Source organism: Geotrypetes seraphini, chromosome 12 (assembly GCF_902459505.1).
Source record: "Geotrypetes seraphini chromosome 12, aGeoSer1.1, whole genome shotgun sequence".
Lineage (NCBI taxonomy): Eukaryota > Metazoa > Chordata > Amphibia > Gymnophiona > Dermophiidae > Geotrypetes > Geotrypetes seraphini.
Genome location: NC_047095.1, coordinates 109,441,018 through 109,466,056, shown reverse-complemented (window position 1 = coordinate 109,466,056; position 25,039 = coordinate 109,441,018). Strand labels below are relative to the sequence as shown.

General features: G+C 41.2%; 1 protein-coding gene across 1 annotated transcript in view; it reads left to right on the top strand.

Annotated features, from left to right (window-relative positions):
- LOC117346284 (vomeronasal type-2 receptor 26-like) overlaps positions 1 to 25,039 on the top strand; it is a 47,011-nt gene that overhangs the window by 4,495 nt on the left and 17,477 nt on the right. Inside the window, exons 2-5 of the mRNA XM_033915685.1 lie at positions 7,977 to 8,268; positions 12,311 to 13,091; positions 15,790 to 15,986; positions 18,131 to 18,358. Of these exons, the coding sequence (XP_033771576.1) occupies positions 7,977 to 8,268; positions 12,311 to 13,091; positions 15,790 to 15,986; positions 18,131 to 18,358 (1,498 nt within the window). The remainder of the gene's footprint in view (positions 1 to 7,976; positions 8,269 to 12,310; positions 13,092 to 15,789; positions 15,987 to 18,130; positions 18,359 to 25,039) is intronic.

Here is a 25,039-nt window from a genome sequence, read left to right as displayed (position 1 = left end):
CTAAAAGGCGCCGCTGAGCTGATCGCAGCTGCCTCGATGAGCTCAGCGGCCCCGACAACCTGCCCACCCCCCACCGCAACCATCGCGGCAGGAGAAATGGCTCATTTCTCGTACCACAACGGCAATCGGTCACCCCCCCTAACTGTGGCACTTCAGAGTGAGGATCATGATCCTCACCCTGAAGTGCAATGGTTTGGGGGTGGCCGCCATCATGGCAGGAGAGATGACCAATCTCTCCTGCCGCTATCCTCTCCTCCCCACAACAAGATCGGGGCAGGAGGGAGCCCAACCCCTCCTGCCCTGGCAACCAGCGACCCCCCAACTCGATCGGGGCAAGAGGGAGTCCAACCCCTCCTGTCCCGCTGAAACCCCCTTCTCCCCACCCCCATTAATATACGTGCAGGCGGGATTCCAGGCCCTCTGGCCCCGATGCACCCCCCAATGATTGCCCTATGAACCCCTGCTCGGCCACCCCGAACCCTGTGACCCACCCCCACCTTGTGATACCCCACCCCTTACACCCTGAACAAAGTTGGCCGGATGGACGGTTTCTAAACCCGTCCGTCCGGTAGGCCCACCACCTCAAAATGGCGGGCGTTAGGGCCTGATTGGCTCAGGCGCCTCAAGCCCTGTGTATTGTACAGGATCAGAGTTACATACAAATTCAACTTAAAAATTGTTTTAAAAAACAGAACTTGTTTTTAACTCAATGACTGCCTGTATAATAATCTTTTATTTGAAAGCTTTAATTCTTTGCCGGTAAATATATATTATATTTTTTAAAAATTTCAAATAAAGAATACGTAATACATACTGAATTGTCAATTGCAATACATATTTCAAATACGTGGCATATTACATAGAAACATAGAGTATGACGGCAGAAAAGGGCCGGCGGCCCAACAAGTCTGCCCACTCCAGAACCCTCCCTCCCACAAGTCTGCCCACTTAATCAATACGAACCTTCCTCCCTGGGGTATCCATCTTTTGGGCATGGCTCTGTGGTGCCCCCACCTGTTTGTCCCATCGACTCTTGAAATCGAGCACTTTACTGGCTCGATCACCTGGCGTGGAAGATCATTCCATCGATTAATATAATTCCGTTCGGTGAAGAAGTATTTCCTGGTGTCACCATGAAATCTTCCCCCCTTCAGTTTCAGTGAATGCCCTCTTGTTGCCGTGGGACCCTTTAGAAAAAAGATTTCTTCCTCCACTTTAATACGACCCGTGATGTATTTGAATGTTTCTATCATGTCCCCTCTTTCTCTGCGCTCTTCAAGAGAATATAAGCGCAGTCTGGTCAGACGTTCTCCATAAGGGATGTCTTTCAGTTCTGAAACCATCCTAGTGGCCATTCTCTGGATTGACTCCATTCTCTTCACATCCTTTTGATAATGTGGCCTTCAAAACTGGACACAGTACTCCAGGTGAGGTCTCACCTTGGCTCTGTATGACTTCAGGCTTTCGGCTGACAAAGCTTCTTCTGATGCAACCCAGCATTTGTCTAGTCTTTGCTGACGCTTTCTCCACCTGATGGCAGCTTTCATATCTTCCCGGATGAGAACTCCCAGGTCTCTTTCTGCAGTAATTCTAGTTAAGTTTTCACCATTTAAGGTGTATGTTCTGCATGGATTTCCGCTCCCAAGATGCATTACCTTGCATTTTTTGGCATTAAAGTTTAATTTCCAAGTACTGGACCATTGTTCCAATAAAAGAAGGTCCTGTTCCATAGTGGTGGGCCTGGTTGTGCTGTCAGGTTCTGTTGCCCTGCCCACAATGTTGCATAGTTTAGTGTCATCGGCAAATAATGTAATTTTGCCTTGAAGTCCCTTAGTCAGATCCATTACAAAGATATTAAATAGCATCGGGCCCAAGTCCAAGCCCTGTGGCACTCCACTGGTCACTTTTGACGTTTTTGATGGAATACCGTTTACCATTACTCTTTGAAGTCTGCCGCTTAGCCAGTCTTGTATCCATGCTGTCAGTGTTTATTCCTAGTCCTAATGATTTCATCTTGTTCAGTGTCTTGTGGAACACTATCAAAAGCCTTGCTAAAGTCCAAATACACGATGTCCAGGGACTCACCCCCATCCAGATTTTTTGTTACCCAGTCAAAGAAGCTTATCAGGTTGGATTGACAAGACCTTCCCTTTGTAAAGCCATGCTGGTGGGGATCCCTTAATCTTTCATCGTCCATAAACGTGTCCAATCTGTTCTTAATCAACTTTTCCATGAGTTTACTCACTATTGATGTGAGACTCACCGGTCTATAATTTTCAGCCTCTGACCTGCATCCCTTTTTGTGGAGCGGGATAACGTTGGCAGTTTTTCAGTCCAGGGGAACTTTTCCCTTGCTAAGGGAAAGGTTGAATAGCCCGGCTAACGACTCAGCCAGGACATCACTCAATTCTCGAAGTACTCTAGAGCAGTGGTTCCCAACCCTGTCCTGGAGGAACACCAGGCCAATTGGGTTTTCAGGCTAGCCCTAATGAATATGCATGAAGCAAATTTGCATGCCTATCACTTCCATCATATGCAAATCTCTCTCATGCATATTCATTAGGGCTAGCCTGAAAACCCGATTGGCCTGGTGTTCCTCCAGGACAGGGTTGGGAATCACTGTGTTAGACAATCTGCTGCTGAAGATATTTCTTCTCTGCTTTGATAGATGCATACCATTCCTGCTCGGCAGCCCATGAAAAACCAGTCCATGGTCCAAGAAACCAAAATATTTTTGACAGCACTGTCTACACAGCCACATATATTCATCTCCAGGATGTGAGCTTCTCAACCTTGGCCTTTATTCTCGACAGGAAGGATCAATGAGAATTTCACCTACAGAGCCGACTGCTTCTCTCCCAGATCCACAAAGTCACTTTTGATATGTTCTGTGTGGCACCTCACAATATCATTAGTGCCAACATGGATGAGTAGCATCGGATAATAGTCATTAGGCTGGAAGAGTCCCAGCAAGCTCTCCATAACATCTTGAATTTTGGCACCAGTCTGACAGCACACCACCCAGGACATAATGTACTCCTCAGAAAGAATCACCTAACACCTTTCAATTCCTAGTGGTTATGGATCCAAAAACTTTAGGGATTTCCTAGGAGGGTCCATAAGCACCTGGACCAATCAGAGATGCACTATGGAGGGGAAGGCCCACCATTTTGTAAGAGGTGGACCTGCCAGCTGAAATGGCATCCCTCCAGCTAGATGTCGATAAGGTAGGGATGGGCATGGACATGAGGGGAGTTGTCGGGGGTACGGGGTGGATATTGGACGATGGCAGGAATGGGGTAATAATGTCAGGAGACTGTGCAACCTGGCAGGAGGGAGTATCCTGCTGTGGAGGGGAGGTAGTAGTAATGTTGGGGGATTATGTGAGCATAACAGGAAAGAGTGGGCATCTCTCCTGCTGCTCTTTGATTTGTTTTTTTTTTTGTTTTCGTTTTTTTAATATGCGGGTATATTCTGCACATGTGCTGATTGCCATCACCAGTGACTCATCTCAAGTCAATTTTGAGAGCCTATGTGAACATCTGTGAACCTCATTTGCATATGGGGCCTTTTCAGAATGACTTCGCCCTTTTGTAAACATTACAATAGCGACCTCGGTAGCAGCCATCAGATTTGATCATTAAGTTTTGAAACTCTTCCCCTCAGCTTCATTAGCTAAGGGAAAGGAACATAAAAGTATGAAATGGAGAGGACATTGGAGACAAAGGACTAGAAAAGGAAGAAAGAAATATTGACATAGCTGAGACATGAAACAATCTAAGAAGAAGTAGGAGGAGGTGCTAATGTGTGGAGGAGACATAAAAATTGATTGAGATATGAAGAAAGTGAGTTAGAAAAGAGGAGAATGGCAGAGGTCAGTGTCCCATTATATCTTCCAAAACTTACAGGAGGTCAATATTCAATCAGCATAATAACTGGATTAAGTTAAAACCTTGCACTGATGTCAACCTAATCTATAGAGTTAACACTATTATCCTTATAGGGCATAGAATCTCACTGACTTTATCTGTTTAACTTAGTGTTGTGGTTACATGTTAAATACAGATATACAGCACTGCATATGCCTTTCAGTGGTTTAGAAATGATAAATAGTAGCAGTGGTTGGAGATAATGAAGGTGGGCTGTAGGCTAGTACAAAGGCTTTATTACATGTGCTCTGTTATAGTGGATGATAAATTACCTAGAAAGGGGGCAGAGTAAACTGTTCTGGAGAGAAATTTGAAAAGATTTTGCTCTGATTGGAATCTGAGAAAGTATCCAAGGCAGTATTGCCACAATAATTGTGCAGACCAAATGGACTTTCCTGTTAGAATCAACCATATTATGCTGTCATGTTATCCCACATAAGCATTACAAGTAAATTAAAATTTAATTCTTTTTTAATGAATGTACATGATCCATAAGGTTATATTTAAAAGAAACAACCTATATTTCAAAATAAATGTAGATATCAGGAGCAGATATCCCTTAAGGCTAAGCGGCAGGATCCAAGAGAGACCACATGGTATCCTCACAGGTGTTGATAATCTAGAAATAGAGCGATCACCTCAATATCACAGTCTTTCCTTATTCACCTTCTGTGTAAAAACACAGGTCTTCTTCAGTCCAGTTTAACACATAATCATTCCTTCCCATCATTCAAATATTCATTTCAATAGCACCATCAAGAACTCTACATCATCCTGTCTCAATGATCAAATGTAAGAGACAGCGTCATCACAGAAAAAACTTTCACAGCCTCAATTAATTAATGATGGAAGCTCATTTGGTTCTGACTTTATTGATGCTCTGTGACATCCTGTGCTATACAACTGACTGTCAGTGTACACTTAGAAACTACCCACCAATACAACCTCTACCAGGATACATTAGAGATGGGGACATTGTGATTGGGGGACTTGTAACTGTGACAAATTTTTATCCAGCTGCTGGTGTCTCCTTCACCACTCCTCCCTCATTTGAAGGAATTGGCTTGTAAGTAGCATCATGGTTTAACTCCTTATCTGAGATATGCTTTTGGCTTTTATCTTAAATGGTTACTTCCTGCCCTGCAGATATAACAAACGCATGTTAGAGGGATCTTTGGATGTGGAAGTTCAGCTTGAAATATTACCTCCAACCACTTTATAATTTGAGAAGCTATGAAGAGAATCACAATCTGATAGTTCTAGGTTGACAGTGAAATTCTACAAATAAATTACTCATTATTATAAAACAGCAATATTAGAATAGTATGCCATGGGTTGGAATATTAATAGTCAGAAAATGTTGATTTGTGTTGTTTATTATGCTGTTTGATGAAATTTAAGTTTTATAACAGAGTGCACTCTGGAAAATGGCTCATTATTACATAAAGAGGGCAAACTCTTTTTTCTAAATTTAAAAATGTATACTAGTTTGCATATATGTACATTGGTTCATGCATACATGGTGGTTCCATGATAAGGATGCCATGCACCTCATTTTGACATAATGTGCACAATTAGAAGACCAATGGTCCATCAAGCCCAGTAGCCCGTTCTCACGGTGGCCAATCCAGGTCCCTCGTACCTGGCCGAAACTCAAGGAGTAGCAACATTCCATATAGAATCCCAAAGAAAAGCAAGATTACGGAATCCCAAAGAGTAACAAGATTCTAAAATCCCAAAGAGTAGCAACATTCCATACTACCGATCCAGGGCAAGCAGTGGCTTCCCCCATGACTTTTTCAATAACAGGCTATGGATTTTTCCTCCAAGAACTTGTCCAAACCTTTTGTAAAACCAGCTACGCTATCTGCTCTTACCACAACCTCTGGCAACGCGTTCCAGAGCTTAACTATTCTCTGAGTGAAAAAAAAGTCCTCCTATTGGTTTTAAAAGTATTTCCCTGTAACTTCATTGAGTGTCCCCCTAGTCTTTGTCATTTATGATGGAGTGAAAAATTGATCCACTTGTACCCGTTCTATTCTACTCAGGATTTTGTAGACTTCAATCATATCTTTCTCAGCAAATGACAAAACACTGCATTTTATGGGGGGGGGGGGGGTTACTGCTAACTTCCATTTGATAGTTACATGCAATGACATAGAATAGGTTGTTGACACTCCTTGTATTTCCCTCACCTGCCCACTTATGTGATGGTAATAGCTGATATTTAGTGGCATTACCCAGATAAATGCTAAAGAATATTCGTGCATGAGTACCCCTAAACAAATTAATACCCCTTTTATTAAACTATGAGAGCAGTTTTTAGCGTGGGAAGCCACACTGAATGTTCCTGCTGCTCCTGAGTCCTGACGCTCATAGAGTTCCTATGAGTGTCGGGAGCAGTGCAGGCATTCAGCGCAGCTCTCTGTGCTAAAACTGCTAGCACAGTTTAATAAAAGGAGGCCTAAGTGGGCATGAGCTTTTTGAGGCCATTTAAATCATTCTGAGTGATTTTTTTTCATGCAAATGGTGCTTACATTTAGCTGTTAAAGTTATAAGACTAGGGAGATTTTGTGATTTTAGATTTCATTGGCTATCCAGGCATATCCTTTACCGGTTATGTGTAGTTAAGTTGCAGATATAATAAAATGTGTTATAGGATGCACTGAGCTCCAGCATACAACATTCTAGTGCATGAATAGAAAAGAACTTTGCATGCAATAAATGAATGGCATGAAATGTAAAATTGTATTAAAAGTGTGCAATGAAAGAAAAATAGTGTACACTACCGATTGTAGCATCAGGAGTGTTTGTCTCCCTGTCTCTCATTTGTTATTTTTCTAGATGGGGGCAGACAAAGATGCTGGACATTGACCTGCTTCTACTGGACTACAAGTGCTGTGCGTACCTGCTTGGTCCCCCCTGTTCCATTCTTGGTTTTTCCTGTTCTGTTACTGTTATTTTATTGATTGTACTTGCCTGTCTGGGCTGTCGTGTCATTATCACTAAAAATAATATTTAAAAAAATAATTCAATTTTCCATCTTTCTGTATCACATAATTAATTCTGAATTTTAATCACCTTTCAGTGGAGGTTGAGAATGCAATGCTTTCTGCAGAGGCTGGCAAACTTTTATAAATGTATTTGCAAAAGTTTACAAAGCTCAAAAATGCAGATTGTTCTGTAGTTGTAAATTTTTGGATGTTAATCCTTCTGTGAGAAAACTGAATATGGAGTAATGTGAGTAGAGGAAGGAGCGATATTCAGGGGGACTACTGAAAATGAGTTTAGGGCTGCCAGTCTATCCCTTTCTGCTTCCTTTCTCTTTTATTCCCATCTCCCTTCTCCCACTTCTGGTACTTCCTCCCCTCTCTTCTCCAACCTCATTTTCTTCCTCTTTACCTTCTCCCTTCTACTCTTTAATTTTCCTCTTTTCTCCTACCACACCCCCTCTTTGATTCCTTTGTTCTCACTTCTCTTTTTTACCCCTTCTTTTTTCTCCTCTGTGCCTTCTTCTCCTCTTCTTTCTGCTCCCTTTTTGCCTTTTCTGTCTATGATAAATGTATACTCTCTAACATTTCCAGCTGTTCCACCTTGATTCTGGTCTCATTTTATTAATAGTAGTGGCAAACCTCCACCAGCACTTTCAGACTTTACTGACTCCTGAATAGTGTTCAGTAGTTAGTTTCTCTGTTGGGTTAGATGCATATAAATGGGTAGAGAACAGAGGTGTTAGAGTCCAGTGAGCAAGGCTATATCCATATGGGTAGGATATGCATTTACCTGCTATGGCCTGAGAATATGACAGGTATGAACTGAAGATTAGAAAAAAAACAAAACATGAAGGAATGGGAAGTTAAAGAAATCTGACACACACTTTTCTATCATATTATCAAACAAATATAAAGCTTGTGACTACGGTAGTACTATTTCTAACCTTTATCCTAATCCTAATCCTTTTACACTTTTCTCTATCTTATTCTATCTTTTCTGTATCTTATTCATTGATTCTAATTTCATATTATGTGTCATTCATTGTCCTTATAGTCCTGTATCCTTGAACTATTACAACTTCCTGGCTTTTGTGTCTGCGGTGGAAGAGATTAACAACAGCTCAGAGCTCTTACCCAACCTCACACTGGGATTCCACATTTATGAACCTTACAACAATTTATTATTAACATATAGAGCTGCTATATATATATTTTCAAGAATGGAAAACGGGATACCAAACTACAGCTGCAAGACATCTGGCCCATTGGCTGCTGTCATTGAAGGTCTTCCAGCTGAGCATTCGAGCGAGTTTTCCAGTCTTTCCAGGATATACCAGTACCCACAGGTCAGGGAAGATCTTAATTTTGTTCCATATCCTCTTCTACATTCCCTTCTCAGAGAAACTAGTATTCAGCAACACCAAACCAAATTATTAACCATTCAAACTTATCAATGAAAAAATGCAGAATTGAAATTCTGATTTAGAAATAAAAGTTGTAAAAAAGACTACATGAAATAATGCAGCATAGAAAAGTCCATTCCAAAAGATAATCTAACTCAGAACAAGAAAAGATAAAATGATTCCCAAAATAAAGTCTCAAGTCCAAGTATGGAGAGAAGTGAAAACAGTCATTATCAATTTAAGAAAAATTATACAATAAATTCTAAGAGGTAAACCTACCCTTTAACTTTTGAGCCTTATCATCTGAGCCTTGATCTCATTCCATTAAGGAGCTCATTTTCAAAAAAGAAAAACATCCAAAAAGTAACAAAGTTGCAGATGGATGAACAAGAAGTGAAAGGGGTGCTCAGGGAGGATAAGGCCATAGCGGAAAGACTGAATGAATTCATTGCTTCGGTCTTTACGGAAGAAGTTGTAAGAGATCTACCTAAACCAGAAATGATTTTCAAAGGTGATGATGCAGAAAAACTGAAAGAAATCTCGTTGAATCTGGAAGATGTACTGAGCCAAATCGACAAGTTAAAAAGTGATAAATTACCAGGACCGGATGGTTTACATCCCAGGGTACTAAAAGAACTCAAACATGAAATTGCTGACCTGCTGTTAGTGATCTGTAACTGTCGCTAAAATTATCTGTTGTACCTGAAGATTGTAGGGTGTCTAATGTTACGCCGATTTTTAAAAAGGGCTCCAGGGGAGTTCTGTGAGATCAGTGAGGGGAACTGGACTCCCTGGATTCACAGGAGAGCCCTGTTGAGCCTGGGGTTTCATCTGCATCGAGGGAGGATAGCAAACAGAAGAGCCCTGACCAGAAGGAGAAGCCGGTTGGTGGAGAAACCCCCAGAGGTAACATTGGATTCCATTTGGGAATCTTGTGGCAGACCTGGCTAAATCAATTAAGCCCCAGCTGTTTCAGCTGGAGCAAAAAGCTAATATCCAAGAATCTGAAATTAAAGATCTTAAAACTGAGTTACAAGTCTTTAAAAATTCTTCTGCAGTATCTAAACAAATTACGTAAATTCTAGTAAGAGATAATATAAATTTGAGAAAAAAAATGGAATCCTTAGAAAATTTTTCCCGTAATAATAATCTTAGATTGATCAATTTTCCCAGAGTAGCGACAACATCTCCTAGAGATATGCTAAAACGCTACATGATGGAAGTTTTGCAAATATCAGAGGATCTGTTGCGACCTTTTTCTCAGGTGTATTGCTTACCTATAAGAAGAGAAGGACAATTAAAATTACAAGATAATCAACAGTCACCAAATATTACATTGCTTTTGGAACTTTCGGATAGAGAAGCAGCAACACTTCTCCTCAAAGTAGCTTTAGCTCCGGATAAAAACTGGTTACTTAGACTTTTCTTTAAAAACAAACAAAAGAAATTTCTTGGATTTAAAGTACAAATGTTTCCAGACCTGGCACAAGACACACAAAAACGTAGACGTGAATTTCTGATTATGAAACCGGGTGTTATTGCTCTTAAGGCGACTTTTTTTTCTTCGTCACCCATGTAAATGTGTGATACAATATCAAATGCAAAAATATATATTTTTGTACCCTAACCAACTGACATCCTTCTTGTCTGAGGCCTGACTGAAAGCAGGGACAACATGAGTGCTTATTGAAGTTTGATATACTTCCTTAACTAATGGATTTTCCTTATTTCTTTTGTTCCCTATTTGTGTTATTAATTGCTCGCTGATTCTAATCCTTGGATTCCGTTTTGAGGATTTGAGTTAAAGTTAAGCTATTATATTTCTTTTACATTGCTTAATTTTTATTATTAGGAAGGTATTTTTCCTTTTCTGTTTAACTTTATCTTTCTGTACAAGTGGATACTTGATATGTTATGAAAACTTGATAAATAAATAATAACATTTTTATGAATGAGATTGCTGAAGGGCTGTCGGGTAAAATATGCCTCTTTGGGGATGATACCAAAATCTGCAATAGAGTAGACACCCAGGATGTGTGAATAACATGATGAAAGAACTGGCAAAGCTTGAAAAATGGGCTGAAATTTTGCAGCTAAAATTTAATGCTAAGAAATGCAAGGTCATGAATTTGGGCTGCAAAATTCTGAGGTAATGGTACATTTTAGGAGGTGAAGAACTTATGTGCATGACAGAAGAGCAGGACTTGGGTGTGATTGTATGTGATGATCTCAAGGTGGCCAAGCAGATTGAAAAGGTGACATGAAAGCTAGGGGGATGCTAGGGTGTTTAGGGAAAGGTATGGCCAGTAGGAAAAAGGAGGTATTGAGGCCCCTTTTTAAGACTCTGGTGAGACAATTCTGGAGACTGCACCTTCAAAAAGATATAAAAAGGATGAAGTTAGTTCAGAGGAAAGTACTCGGACTGTAAGAGCGTCACCAGTGGGGTGCCGCAGGGCTCGGTGCTTGGACCCGTGCTCTTCAACATCTTTATAAACGATCTGGACATAGGTATAACGAGCGAGGTGATTAAATTTGCAGATGATACAAAGTTATTCAGAGTAGTGAAGACGCAGTGGGACTGCGAAGATCTGCAACGTGACATAATCAGGCTCGAGGAAAGGGCATCGAGACATGGCAGATGAGGTTCAACGTGGATAACTGTAAAGTGATGCATATTGGTAACAAAAATCTCAGGCACGATGTCCAGAGCAGTACTTGGAGAGACCTCCCAGGAAAGGGACCTGGGAGTTCTGATCGACAAGTCGATGAAGCCGTCCACGCAATGTGTGGGGTCAGCAAAAAGGGCAAACAGAATGCTAGGAATGATAAAGAAGGGGATCACGAACAGATCGGAGAAGGTTATCATGCTGCTGTACCGGGCAATGGTGCGCCCTCACCTGGAGTACTGTGTACAGCACTGGTCGCCGTACATGAAGAAGGACATGGTACTACTCGAGAGGGTCCAAAGAAGAGCAACCAAGATGGTTAATGGGTTGGAGGAGCTGCCATACAATGAAAGATTGGAGAAACTGGACCTCTTCTCCCTCGAACAGAGGAGATTGAGAGGGGACATGATCAAAACATTCAAGGTACTTAAGGGGATAGACTTAGTAGATAAGGACAGGTTGTTCACCCTCTCCAAGGTAGGGAGAACGAGAGGGCACTCTCTAAAGTTGAAAGGGGATAGATTCTGGATGAACGTAAGGAAGTTCTTTTTCACCCAGAGAGTGGTGGAAAACTGGAACGCTCTTCCAGAATCTGTCATGGGGGAAAACACCCTCCAGGGATTCAAGACAGGGTTGGACAGGATCCTGCTTAACAAGAAGTGCGCTGGTAGGGCTAGTCTCAGTTTGGGTACTGGTCTTTGACCTGGGAACTGCCGTGTGTGCAGACTGCTGGGCATGATGGACCACTGTTCTGAACCAGCAGCGACAATTCTTATGTTCTAAAATGGTGTATGTTTTTTATCATAAGGTGTATGGGGACAGACTTAAAGATCTCATTCTCAATCTCTATACTTTGGAGGAAAGGCGGAAGAAGGGAGATATGATTGAGACAAACACCTACATGATGTAAATACATGAATCAAGTCTTTTTCATTGGAAAGAAAACTCTGGAATGAGAAGGCATAGGATGAAGTTAAGAGGTGATAGGCTCAGGAGTAATCTAAGGAAAACACTTTTTTACAGAAAGGGTGGTAGATGTGTGGAACAGTCTTCCGGAAGAGGTGGTGGAGGTAGAGACTGTGTCTGAATTCAAGAAAGCCTGGGATAAGAATGTGCAGACTGGATGGACAATTTGGCCTTTATCTGCCATCATGTTTCTATGTTTCAATTTTCACATGTAATGGGGGAAGTTTCCTCTTACTCTGGTCTCTCTCCCTGAAATCTCAGTACAGTTCTGCTTTTTCTGTTTTGCTCTTTACGGTAGAATTATGCACTTAATATTTGATATGTGGATGAAATGTGATCTTTTCCTAACTAAGGTGGTGATGAATTCAACCTGTTATTTTCAGCAGATCAGTTACACCTCAGGAAATCTTGACATGAGTGACAGAGTTAAATTTCCTTATTTTTATCATACTGTTCCCAGTGAGCTGCATCTCTGTGCTGGGATAATCAAATTATTGAAGCATTTTGGCTGGACCTGGGTCGGAATCATTGCATGCATGGATGATAACAGTCAGAGGGCTGTGCAGATCCTGAGAGAAGGGATTGAGAAGAATGGAGGTTGTATTGAATTCATAGATACATACAAACATTCTTTTGTGCATCAAAATATGAGTGAAATTTACCATACTATCCATACATCTTCAACTAAAGTGATTATTTTGTATTGTAATAGACACTACACAGATTTTCTAAAACATACAATTATTTGGGATGTATCTGGAAAGATCTGGATCTTTGCAGCTGAACCATTGTTTTACTTTCCCTCATACCATAATGATAGGAGAAATGCCTTTGCTTTCTCTGTGGCAAAAAAGAATATTCCAAGTTTTCACAAATTTGTCCGTGAAGTGAATCCTGTTGTGTTTCCAAATGATTCATTCTTAGAGATGTGGTGGAAGGACCTGTGTAATGACCGGTGCCCCGAGAGCATCCAAAGAACCTGCAGTAATAATGAAACATCTTTCTACCTCATACATTGTGATATCATAAACTCTGGGGACAGTTATAATGTATACAATGCTGTGTATGCCCTGGCACACGCACTGCACGACATGATCACTTCTACATCAGATAACACCAAGTGGGGTGGAGAAAGTGAGAGATTTTTAGAATTTTTCCCATGGAAGGTAATATCCTATGTTAGAAGAATGTTATTTTCAGAAAGGTTTGCTTTAGATCAAGAGCCAAGTACCACCACAAGTTGGTACTCTAAGATTAGAGTCTAAATGGAGGAAAAGTTCTCAGATTCACCACTTAGGGAACGTGAATGGTTCTCCCTAAGATATTGTGCTGTTAGATTTCTTTCATTGATCAAAAACCTCCATCCTATCCTGATTGCTAATCATTAATAACAAAATATACCCAAACTAGTGTTTAAGCCCGTTACGTTAACAGGTTCTAGAGTAGATGTCTGTCTATCTGTTTTTTTTTCTTTGTCTCACTCTCCTTGGACGCTGTCTGTCATTCTTTCAGTCTGTGTCTCTCCCTGGCCCCCTGTCTATCTATTTTTCTTTATGTCTCTGTCTCCCTGGCCTCCTGCCTGTATTTCTCTGTTGCGCCATGCAGGCCTGTCCCTCCGTGGCCCCCTTCCTATGTCCATAGTGTCCCATCCTTTGTCCTTAGTGCCTCCTTCCTATGTCCTTAGTGCCCCCAGTGTCACCTTCCTATGTCCTTAGTGCCCCTTTCTATGTTCTTAGTGCCCTCAGTGCCTTTTATGTCCTTAGTGCCCCCAGTGCCTCCTTCCCATGTCCTTAGTACCCCTTCCTATGTCCTTAGTGCCCCCAGTGCCTCCGTCCTTGTCCATAGTACCCCCAGTGCCTCCTTCCCATGTCCTTAGTGCCCAGTGCATCCGTCCTGTGTCCTTAGTGCCCCCAGTGTCTTCTTCCCATGTTCTTAGTGCCCTCAGTGACTCCTATGTCCTTAGTGCCCCCAGTGCCTCCTTCCCATGTCCTTAGTGTCCCCAATGCCTCCGTCCTGTGTCCATAGAACCCCCAGTGCCTCCTTCCCATGTCCTTAGTGCCCCAGTGCATCCCTCCCTTCCTCCCATCCACCCAGTGCAGTAGAACCGGTAAGCAGCACCCCTTCCGCCACTACCGCCCCATGCAGCCGACCTCATTGACCCTCACATCCGCCCCTCCCACCGTGAGATGATCTACAAACCTCCCGGCACCAGCAGCATACCCAGCACTTTAAACACGTTGCTTCGCGGCCTTCTACTGCCGATTTCCTCTGCCGTGTCTCTGTCTCTGATGATGACATCAGGGACGCGGCAGAGGAAATCGGCAGTAGAAAGCCGCGAAGCAGCGGGTTTAAAGTACTGGGGATGCTGCTAGTGCCGGGAGGTTTGTAGATCGTCTCATGGTGGGAGGGGCGGATGGGAGGGTCAGTGGGGTTGGCTGCACGGCGGCAGTAGTGGCGGGGGAGAAGGAAATATGCGCAGGTTTGTGTTCATTTTGCGGTGGGAGTGGCGGATGGGAGCTCAACGGGGGTTTGGGTATGGTGAGGGGGGTCAATGATGAACTTCCTTCCTTCCTTACAGTGAGTGAAGGGGGGGGGGTCAAAGCTCGCATGTACACTCTCGCCCTTTCCGGCACTTATACCTGTTTTGACTTAGTCTAAGTCAAAATGTATAAGTGCCAACTAGGCAACCTGCCTAAAGTTTTGGTTATACCTGCTGCACACCTAGGTTTAGGTTGGCCCACCTCCCCTTTCCCCTCATCTAAAAATGCCTCTTTTCTCTCTGTGTGTTAAGAGGCAGGGGAAAGGCCTAAGCTGGTTTTAGATACATCTAAAACCAGCTTTGATTATGGGTACTTGGACGATCAGGCTTTTTGATCGTCCAAGTAGCCATTTTGGCCACTTTTTAGACTTTTTTTTTTTTATTATGAACCCCTTAGCATGCCTTCGTGCTCTATTTACAATTTTTCTTGGATAACCTCTCAATTCTAATTTATTTTGCAATGCTTTGGATTGTATTTTATAATCCTTCAAAGATGAACAGTTTCTTCTGATTCTCACCATTTGTGAGAACGGGAGACTTTCTTTAAGTTTCATTGGATGACTGCTGTCAAATTTCAGAAAGGTGTTGCAATCTGTAGGTTTAACATGCACTTTGGTAGAAAAAGTTTGAGAATCTAAAGAAATGTCAACATCCAAAAATTGGATGTGATCTGTAGATGCTTTCATAGTAAACTGAATCTGGGGGTCACATGATCCAAACCAAATATGGAAAAGATTGAGTTCAGATAAAGTACCTCCCCATGACATAAAATGTCATCTATGTATCTGTGCCAACTTAAAATTTGTTAATTTCGTTTTGCAAGATACTATCATGGAAAGTAACTCTTACATCAAAGACACAGAATATTTTTTAAGGATTTTAGGTGAAATTTTGCCAAATTATTTTCCTTGTATTATGGTAACGTTAGATGTTACCTCCCTTTATACTTCCATTCCACAAGATGCGGCCATTCAGATTATGAAAAAAGCAGTTGAAGATCTCCCTAGACCATATTTAATTCCACCAGAATAACTCACAAATATTACCAGGTTAGCGGTAACAGAAAATTTTTTCATGTTTGAAGGGAAACTATATGCACAGATCTCTAGTGTTGCAATGGGGGCTGCTTTCACGCCCTCCATTGCTAATTTGTATATGATAAATTTTGAAAATGAATGGTTTCAACATTCGCCCTTTGCAGAAAAAATTTTAAGTTGGCACAGATATATAGATGACATTTTATGTTATGGGGAGGTACTTTATCTGAACTCAATCTTTTCCATATTTGGTTAGGATCATGTGGCCCCCAGATTCAGTTTACTATGAAAGCATCTGCAGATCACATCCAATTTTTGGATGTTGACATTTCTTTAGATTCTCAAACTTTTTCTACCAAAGTGCACATTAAACCTACAGATCGCAACACATTTCTGAAATTTGACAGCAGTCATCCAATGAAACTTAAAGAAAGTCTCCCGTTCTTACAAATGGTGAGAATCAGAAGAAACTGTTCATCTTTGAAGGATTATAAAATACAATCCAAAGCATTGCAAAATAAATTAGAATTGAGAGGTTATCCAAGAAAAATTGTAAAAAGAGCATGAAGGCATGCTAAATTTCTAAATCGTGATCATCTATTACATCAATTGAAAGGTATCAAACCTGAAGAAGAAAAAGAGACATTTGTTTTGTGATACTGTTTGAAAAGTGCTACAGCAGTTGAAATTATCAAAAGAAATTGGGACATTGTGAACTTACACCCTATATTTGAAAACAAAAGATTGCAGATAGCATTTTCCAGAAATCAAAATCTTTAAGAAATTTTAAGTCCATCTACTGCACGTTCAAGAAAAGATACATCAATAATACGTGACAGAATGTTTGGACATTATAAATGTGTCAGTTAGAATATCCGCAATATCACTAAAGAATGTAAAGAATTTATCAACCCACAAGACCAAAAAATGTATGCTCTCAGACATTTCACTAATTGTAAAACAACTTATGTAATTTATCTTATCATTTGCCCATGTGACAAGTTTTACATTGGCATGACATCAAGAGATTTGAGAACAAGAATGAGAGAATATAAATCCAATTTCAAACATGAGCGGTGCTCTGAGGTTATTGTTGAGCACTGCAAGACTATGAACCATCTATTCAATGATTTACAGTGTCTTGTCATTGATGTAGAACTTACATCACCCAGAGGAGGTGACAGATTTAATCGTCTTAAACAACGAGAATCCAGATGGATATTTAGGCTGAAGAGTATGCATCCATATGGTCTCAATACTAAGATGGAGTGGTCAGCTTTCATTTAGATTTCTATGTAGACTGTCCTGGCCTTTCATTTCATTTTCTGACGGGCCCCCCACACTAGTTAGACCCTGCTTTAAAACTACCCAATATTCCCTTGAAGCACTTTGGAATGATTTTCTAGTACGCATGCGCTGGCATTCTTCTAGGATTTAAGCGCCATTTTGAGTTGAATCTGTTGTGATTGTAAAGGATCAACTGAATACGTGCAGTAAGATATTTAGGTGCTATTGGAAATATGTGGTAGTTATTTTGAGTGAATTTTTAATGATCTTTTATGTTATCTACTATAGTAAAACCCTAAGCGCGCATGTTCCGTGATCCGTATGTCCGTGGCCCCAGCAGCCTGCCTACCCCCTACAGCAATGATCGCGGCAGTAGAGATGGCTCATCTCCCCTGCCACGATCCACCCTTCCCCCCCAATGATCAGGGCAGGAGGGAGCCCAAGCCCTCCTGCCCCGTGGCACCCGAACCTTCCCTAAAATGATCGGGGCAAGAGGGAGCCCAAGCCCTCTTGTTCCGTGGCACCCCAAACCTTCCCAACAATGATCAGGGCAAGAGGTAGCCCAAGCCCTCTTGCCCCGCGGCAATCTAAACCTTCCCAACAATGATCAGGGCAGGCGGGAGCCCAAGCCCTCCTGCCCCATGATCCCCAATCCCCCCTCGAGTCCGATGGGGCCAGGAGGGAGCCCAAGCCCTCCTGGCCCTACGCTTTCCAACCCCCCTCCCCCCCACGATCTGGCCAGGAGGGAGCCCAAGCCCTCCTGGCCACACGACCCCCACTCCCTACAAGATCGGGCAGAAGGGAGCCCAACCCCTCCTGACCAAGTAGACACCCTACCCCCCCATCCCCAGTAAAATATGGGCAGGAGGGATCCCAGGACCTCCTGCCCTTGAATCTCCCCCCCCACGACCGCCCCCATCCCTAATCCCACCCTCCATATCTTGAAAACGTTGGCCGGACGGACTGGTGCACAATCTCAAAACCTCTGGCAATGTGTTTCATAAAGATGGAACTACAATAGAAATCACTGTCATTTGGGATTTTTTGCTGCCTTCAGGACTTCAGTGTTGTTGAGCTGCTGGTACATATTCACCAATTTAACTGATGTTTACCTGAAATATTTTTCATATATCGAAACAAAATTATGGGGTAAAAAAGTCATCTTTACAAACTTCAAAAATAAGTTCCACCCTACTAATGTTGATTGAAAATGAAAGCATATTACTAAAACCAGAACAGCTCATACGTGCTTGAAGGTAGAGATGTAGCTCTGCAATTAGCTTCACTAATAAAATTGTTTCTCTTATTAGCTTCATCATTACCTGAAGACCCTCCACTTTAAGAACGTTCTAGATGAGGAAATCTTTTGGGATGAGAATGGTGATCTTGCCATTGGATATAATATTATAAACACAATCTACCTACCTGATGGTACAAGGAGTAATGAAATTATTGGAAATTATAACCCTTATGCTCCACCAGGGCAGGAATTTATGATCAATGAGGAGGTGATCATGTGGGAGAGCACACTCACCGAGGTCAGATTTAAATTATAGAAAAACAAGATGGAAAACCCTGAAACATGCACACGTTGAAAGAGATTCAGTAAATGACACCCAACATTAGACACCAGAAAGATCCAGCTTATTTGCACCCTTTATAGAATAGTGCTTTGAATAGTAGATTCTCATGCCCAACTTTGGGTGTGAGGAATCTGTCTTCCAAAACCTGCCAAATCCTTGCACCTAACTAATGGTGCAAAAGTTTAAGTATTATATAATGTAGTGTTTAATTTTGGGAAGGCCCTGATCCACTCATGCCCCTTCCATGGATTTGTCTTTTTTTGAGTTTCAAATTATGAAAGTTAAGGGCCCATTTTATAGAATAGGGCATAAGGGCAGCTATAACTAATAACTATTGCCAATTAAGTGTTAATTGATTAGGTTCCATGTGCATCCTTCAGATACCAAGATAAATTTGCATTAGATGATTACATAAATGGCCAAAATTATTCATTTGGCAAGACAAGTAGTTTTAACAAAAAAATACCAAGTGTACATGAATAAAATTCTCATTGGAAAAGGTATTAGCTTAAAGATGAAAGAAACAAAAGTCCTTATATAGTAAGCAACCAATGGCGAAGGCAAAAGAAATTTGGCTCCATTAAAATGAGTCATCATGCCATATCCATTATGCACATGTTCATTTTTGGAATTAGAAAACTAGGCCACAATGACATCACCTAAAAGTCCTATTTTGATACCTTGTCAGTGTTGTTCAAAATACTTTGTTAAAGTATGAGAGTAAATTTTTTTTTAAACAATTTATATTCTGCATAACCTATAGTTCTATGTGGATTACAAATTATTCAGGTACTCAAGCATTTTCCCTAACTATCCCAGTGGGCTCCCACTCTGTACCTGGGGCAATAGAGATTAAGTGACTTGCCTAGGGTCACAAGAAGCAGTGCGGGATTTGAACCCACAACCTCAGAGTGCTGAAGCTGTAGCTCTAACCACTGCACCACACTAATATTAGAAAGTTGAAGACAGATGGGGCGAGCCCTAAATCTCCAGATGGTGTGTGCCTTGGCACTATAGGCCAACAATGATTGCTCTGAATAAAAGCCATTCTGATTTGGTTGGGAATTGGCTGTGAAGTATTCTTAATTTTGGGGTTGTTTATATATCAGTAGAAAAATTTCGAGAGGGTATGAGGAGGGTGGGTGGGACTAAAGTTTTTTATTCAGCAGAGAACCAAACAGTTAAGAACCAAACTTCCCATGAAAGTAAAGGAAGAGAGGGTTTAAAAAAATATTATTATTTTATTACTAGCTGAAAGTAGGGAAAGGAAAGGGATTCTATGCTTGAATCAAAATCAAGGCCCTACATTTCAGGATTACTTAGCTATTAGAGATTTGAAGTGCTCTAAGCACATGTTCTGCCACCAAGGCTTTGTCCCAGGAAATGAAAGTACATATGTTGCATTTCACTAGCTCTGTTCCGGTTATCACATTAACAATTGCCTTTAATTTCTGATTCACCTTCATACTTAAAAGTAAAAATAAATGTATTTTTTAATGCTTAAATAAAAGTACAGTAAAAACATACCCCTTCTTTTACTAAAGTGCGCTAACCGATAAGCGCGCGCTAAATGCTAACACGTGCATGTTAGTCTATGGACATGTTAGAGTTTAGCGCGCGCTAATTTGATTAGTGCAATCAAATTGGTTAGCACACCTTAGTAAAAGAGGGGGTAACCCTCTCTGTTACAAAGGTGCGCTAAGCTTTTTAGGGCACACTAAATATTAGCGCATGCTAAACACACGCTAAACACTAACTCAAGCATATTATCCTATGGATGTGTTAGCGGGTAGCGCACACGTTGATTCAGCACATTAAATCTGCGCTAAAACACTTAGGGCCTGATTCTCCAAAATGCGTCCCGATTTTAGGCAGCTGTAGGCGTCCTACAGCTGTCTAATCAGCCAATCGTGATGCACGTTTTTTTAAAAAAAATGCTCCCCAGGCAGGCCGCCTATATTGAAGGCGCCTCCGGGAGCCTAGGGAGACCCGCAAGACGCCTAAGCTCGCCTAAAGGCCTTAGGCGGGCCTTAGGCGAACCTAGGCGGCCCTACGCATCTCCCTAGTAGAGGAAGAGACACTTAAAATGTAGGCCAGCAAAATGCTGGTCTACATTGAAAGTAGATGCGGCCGCTATACTGATCGCGGCAAGGGATCTCCCTGCTGCAATAAGTATAGCGGCTGCGGCCACCTGTTCCATCACCGGCAGGAGGATGCCCAACTCCTCATGTCGGAACCCCGAACCCCCCTCCCCCCCAAACTCGTAATCGCCGACAGGAGGATGCCCAACTCCTCCTGCTAGAAAGCCCGACAACCCCCCACCCCAACTAATCTCCCTCCCCCAACTAACCTTTCAATATTGGTCGGCTGGACGGGAGACTTTCTTTAAGTTTCATTGGATGACTGCTGTCAAATTTCAGGAAGGTGTTGCAATCTGTAGATTTAACATGCACTTCGGTAGAAAAAGTTTGAGAATCTAAAGAAATTTCAACATCCTCCTTCCTCCCCAAACTCATAATCGCCAACAGGAGGACAGCAAGACACTTTTTTAATATATATGAAGAACATGAGAAAAAACACAAAAGTTAAGAGAAAGCCAAAATAAAATAAAATAACATAATAAAACAAAATAATATAAAATAAACTAAGATATAATTTCACATCAGAAAGACTATAACTGACCGACATAGAAGTTCTTCATGATTTAGTGTTTCTCCGTGTTGTGATATCTCATTCCCCGGGGTCCGGGGTTTGGGGTTCCGACAGGAGGAGTTGGGCATCCTCCTGTCGGCGATTAACAGTTTGGGAGGAGGGGGAGTTCGGGGTTCGGGGTTCCAACAGGGGGAGTTGGGCATCCTCCTGCCGGTGATGGAACAGGCAGCCGCGGCCGCTATACTTATTGCAGCAGGGAGATCCCTTGCTGCAATAAGTGTAGCGACTGTGTCTAATTTAACCCGATTCTCTAACCGGCGTCTGTACCATGGACGTCGGTTACAGAATCGGGGTTTAGTGTAGGACCGATTCTGTATAGGACACCTCTCCTGGGCGTCCTATACAGATTCAGGGCCTTAGTGGGCATTTGTAAAAGAGGCCCTAACATGCACAGACTTTTACTCATATTAGTGTGCTTGTGAATCATTATTAACCCATGATGGCTAAAAGATGTTCAAGAACTGAGTAAAATGTTCCTTCAAATCAGACCAGGCTGCAGTGTTACTGGTGTCTTTTAACAGGGTTTGCAGATGTTGATCAAGGGAATCTCTGTCACCGTCATCATTTTCATTATGATTCATATTTGAAGCAGTGATGGTCTAATTCATCTCTTGCATCTTCATCTTCATTTCATCGTGCTGTCCAATTGCAGAGAAGGGTTTTACAAATATGGAATCATTCTCTGTTGTACTAGCAATTCTTCATCTGACTATACAGTATACTCTAAATATCTTTGAGAACTGATGTAAGAATGTCAAATGTGTAGAAATTCTTCAGTTTTAAGGCCAGACAAGCGGACTTCATCTCTAAAGATGCTACCAATCCAGTAAACAGTCCATTGGGTGACTAAAAGTCTGATCTTTTATAGATATATACAGGGTGTTAACTAAGAACTGTAATATATAGCCACCAAAAGATATTCATATAGTAAACCCAAAACCCAGAGATTTTGTTAAAGCTGGTTTCCAGATTAATATGGAGAAAAGACCTCAGTGTCTCCCAGGAGCATACCCGAGAAACTTCTATGACAAGTATATAGTTACCATAGGGAAACACATCCTTGGTCTAAGAAAAACTGTTCAAAATTAAATAAGCATAAGAACATAAGAAGTGCCACTGCTGGGTCAGATCAGTGGTCCATTGTGCCCAGCAGTCCGCTCATGCGGCGGCCCTCTGGTCAAAGACCAGCGCCCTGAGACTAGCCCTTCCTGCATACGTTCTGGTTCAGCAGGAACTTGTCTAACTTTGTCTTGAATCCCTGGAGGGTATTTTCCCCTATGACAGACTATGGACTACGGAAGAGCATTCCAGTTTTCTACCACTCTCTGAGTGAAGAAGAACTTCCTAACATTCATACGGAATCTATCCCATTTCAATTTTAGAGAGTGCCCTCTCATTTCCCCTACCTTGGAGAGAGTGAACAACCTGTCCTTATCTACTAAGTCTATTCCCTTCAGTACCTTGAATGTTTCGAACATGTCCCCTCTCAATCTCCTCTGTTTGAGGGAGAAAAAGCCCAGTTTCTCTAATCTTTCACTGTATGGCAACTCCTCCAGCTCTTTAACCATCTTAGTCGCTAACTAATTGCTTCAAATATACTTGTACAAAATAGGAAACCAGCACTTATCTTTTTAGTATCATTGTATCCTCTGGTATTGGAAAAATCTCCGCAGTTTGAACTAGGCAACCAGTGCTTTTTAACTTAACAATGCATGGGAGATAAACTTAGAATTCCTGACAGGCCCTGTTTTGCTTTAGTGCATCATCAGGGGAATTTCTAAAAAACAAAAATACAAAAGATTAGTCTAATACTTCACCAATGACAATGTTGCTTATAGCAAAAACCAATAATCACATTTCATTTACTTTGAAAAAAGAGCTAACACTTCAAAGATCTTCTTCAAGAAAATGGCGACTTGGCGTTTGACTCTGCTTTAAAGAATATGTGCTAGCGTCATCGATAGCCAATCAGAAAAAGTAAGGGGAAATCAGCCAATCATAGTTTACAGCTCATCTTGTGGTGGTGATTTAGGATCACCACTAGTATGTGTCTGAGATCGTGCGTCAACTAGCAGATAGGTCTGTCTATTCCCCTTTAGAGGAAGGTCCTACTGACTATTTGAAGAAAGAAATACCAGAAATAGTGACCCAGGCGAATAAACAAGGATTTGTGATGCAGAATGAGCTCTAGTTTTTATGTCCACAGTATCCTAATCCTTTTTTCTATATCTTGCCTAAGATTCATAAGAGTCTTGTTTCTCCACCTGGACATCCAATAGTATCATCATGTGTCTCACTGCTAGAAAAGGTTAATCAATATGTTGACATTTTTTTGAAACCACTTGTGCCATTAATAAAATCTTTTGTTCAGGATATGAGCAGCAAGTTTGCTCATGGGTGGGTAAAATGAATATGACAAATGGCATATGACGTAAAAGGTTCCAAAATATTATTTTTTATTAATTATTCATATTAATTCTCAAAAGGTTATTACAGATGCCAAACGCTGGCCTTTCTGACAAAGATCTCAACTCGATAATTTGTTGCTCCTCAATATGTACCTTTTGTCCTGCATGACATCATTACTTGTCAGCCAATCCATTAAAAGAGGCTGTCCTTAAATTTGGACAAAGAACTTTCTTTTAACATGGGATAAAAGTTTCAGAAAACATATTTTTTGTTTACATTCATCCTTGAATATACATAAACATTTTATAACATAGCCAACAACTTTAAATCTAAACCTACTTATCTGTTTCAGGAGAACCTGCATTTCAAAAGTGCTGAAAAGTTCTAGTCCCTATCAGCATCAGAGAAAGGAGGGGCTGTTCCCCCCTTGCTCTGAAAAACTGGCAGCTTCAAATTTCGCTGACACACATTCCTAAGTGTGGGCTACAAGTGCCCTCCCTTCCTATGCTGGAGATTGATACAGCGTTTCTGATTCTAACCATTTCCAGATGTTGCCTCCCAGGCTCCCTTTAAGTTTCTTTAGGTTGCAAATATATAAAATACGTTTTTCAAAACCCACTCTCATGTTTAGTATACCTTCACATATCATTCATATATCATTCATTCGTTCAGTCTTTCGGGGCCCCTTTCATTCACAGATCCACACCATATATTTCATTCATATTTAATGCAAGAAAGCTTTTCTTCTATGCCCAGTATTGGAATGTAAAATCAAGCTATCCAGCCCAAGCACATCTGGTATCAATTAGACCCACGAGGCTTAAGGCGGGAAGCTGAACAAAGAACCAGAATGGACATAGGCCGAACACAAAATGGAGTAAAGCCAGGCAGAAGATACTTACAAAAAGACAGAGAACAAAATGGAGTCTTTAATATTTCTATGTATATTACACATTACCTAATTTCCTCTGTGGTCTGGCTTAATAACAAAGTACATAAGGAGAATATTATTATGCTTTTCCTTAATATTAATCTGTAGTGTGTTTTTCTGTCCTTGACTACATCCATATTCAGATTTTTATTCACCATCTTTTGTACATTACTATTTGGCGTGGCCTTAACTAACACAAATGCTTGTATCTAACTAGAGTTACCTAGAACCATACGAAAAGCAGGCGTTTTGTAGAAAAACTCCACAAAATACTCCAAAACCACATCTTATTCATTATCCATTCCATATCGGCCCCTAGAGTCCACGAGTGTCCTTACTGCTCAGATACAATCCATTTTTTGCGTTTACTGTCTCAACATTGTCCTACTGGTAATACAATACTAGTGACATTATATGTACAGTCACTATATAGGAACATCCCAAAAGACTTAGCTCTGGCTATTCTATAAGAATGTTTAGACCATCGAATGCGCCCCCATCAAGTACCTTCAGATTTTCTGATAAAATTATTATCAGTTTCTCTCAAGAGGAATTATTTTATTTTTCAAGGGACATTTTATCAG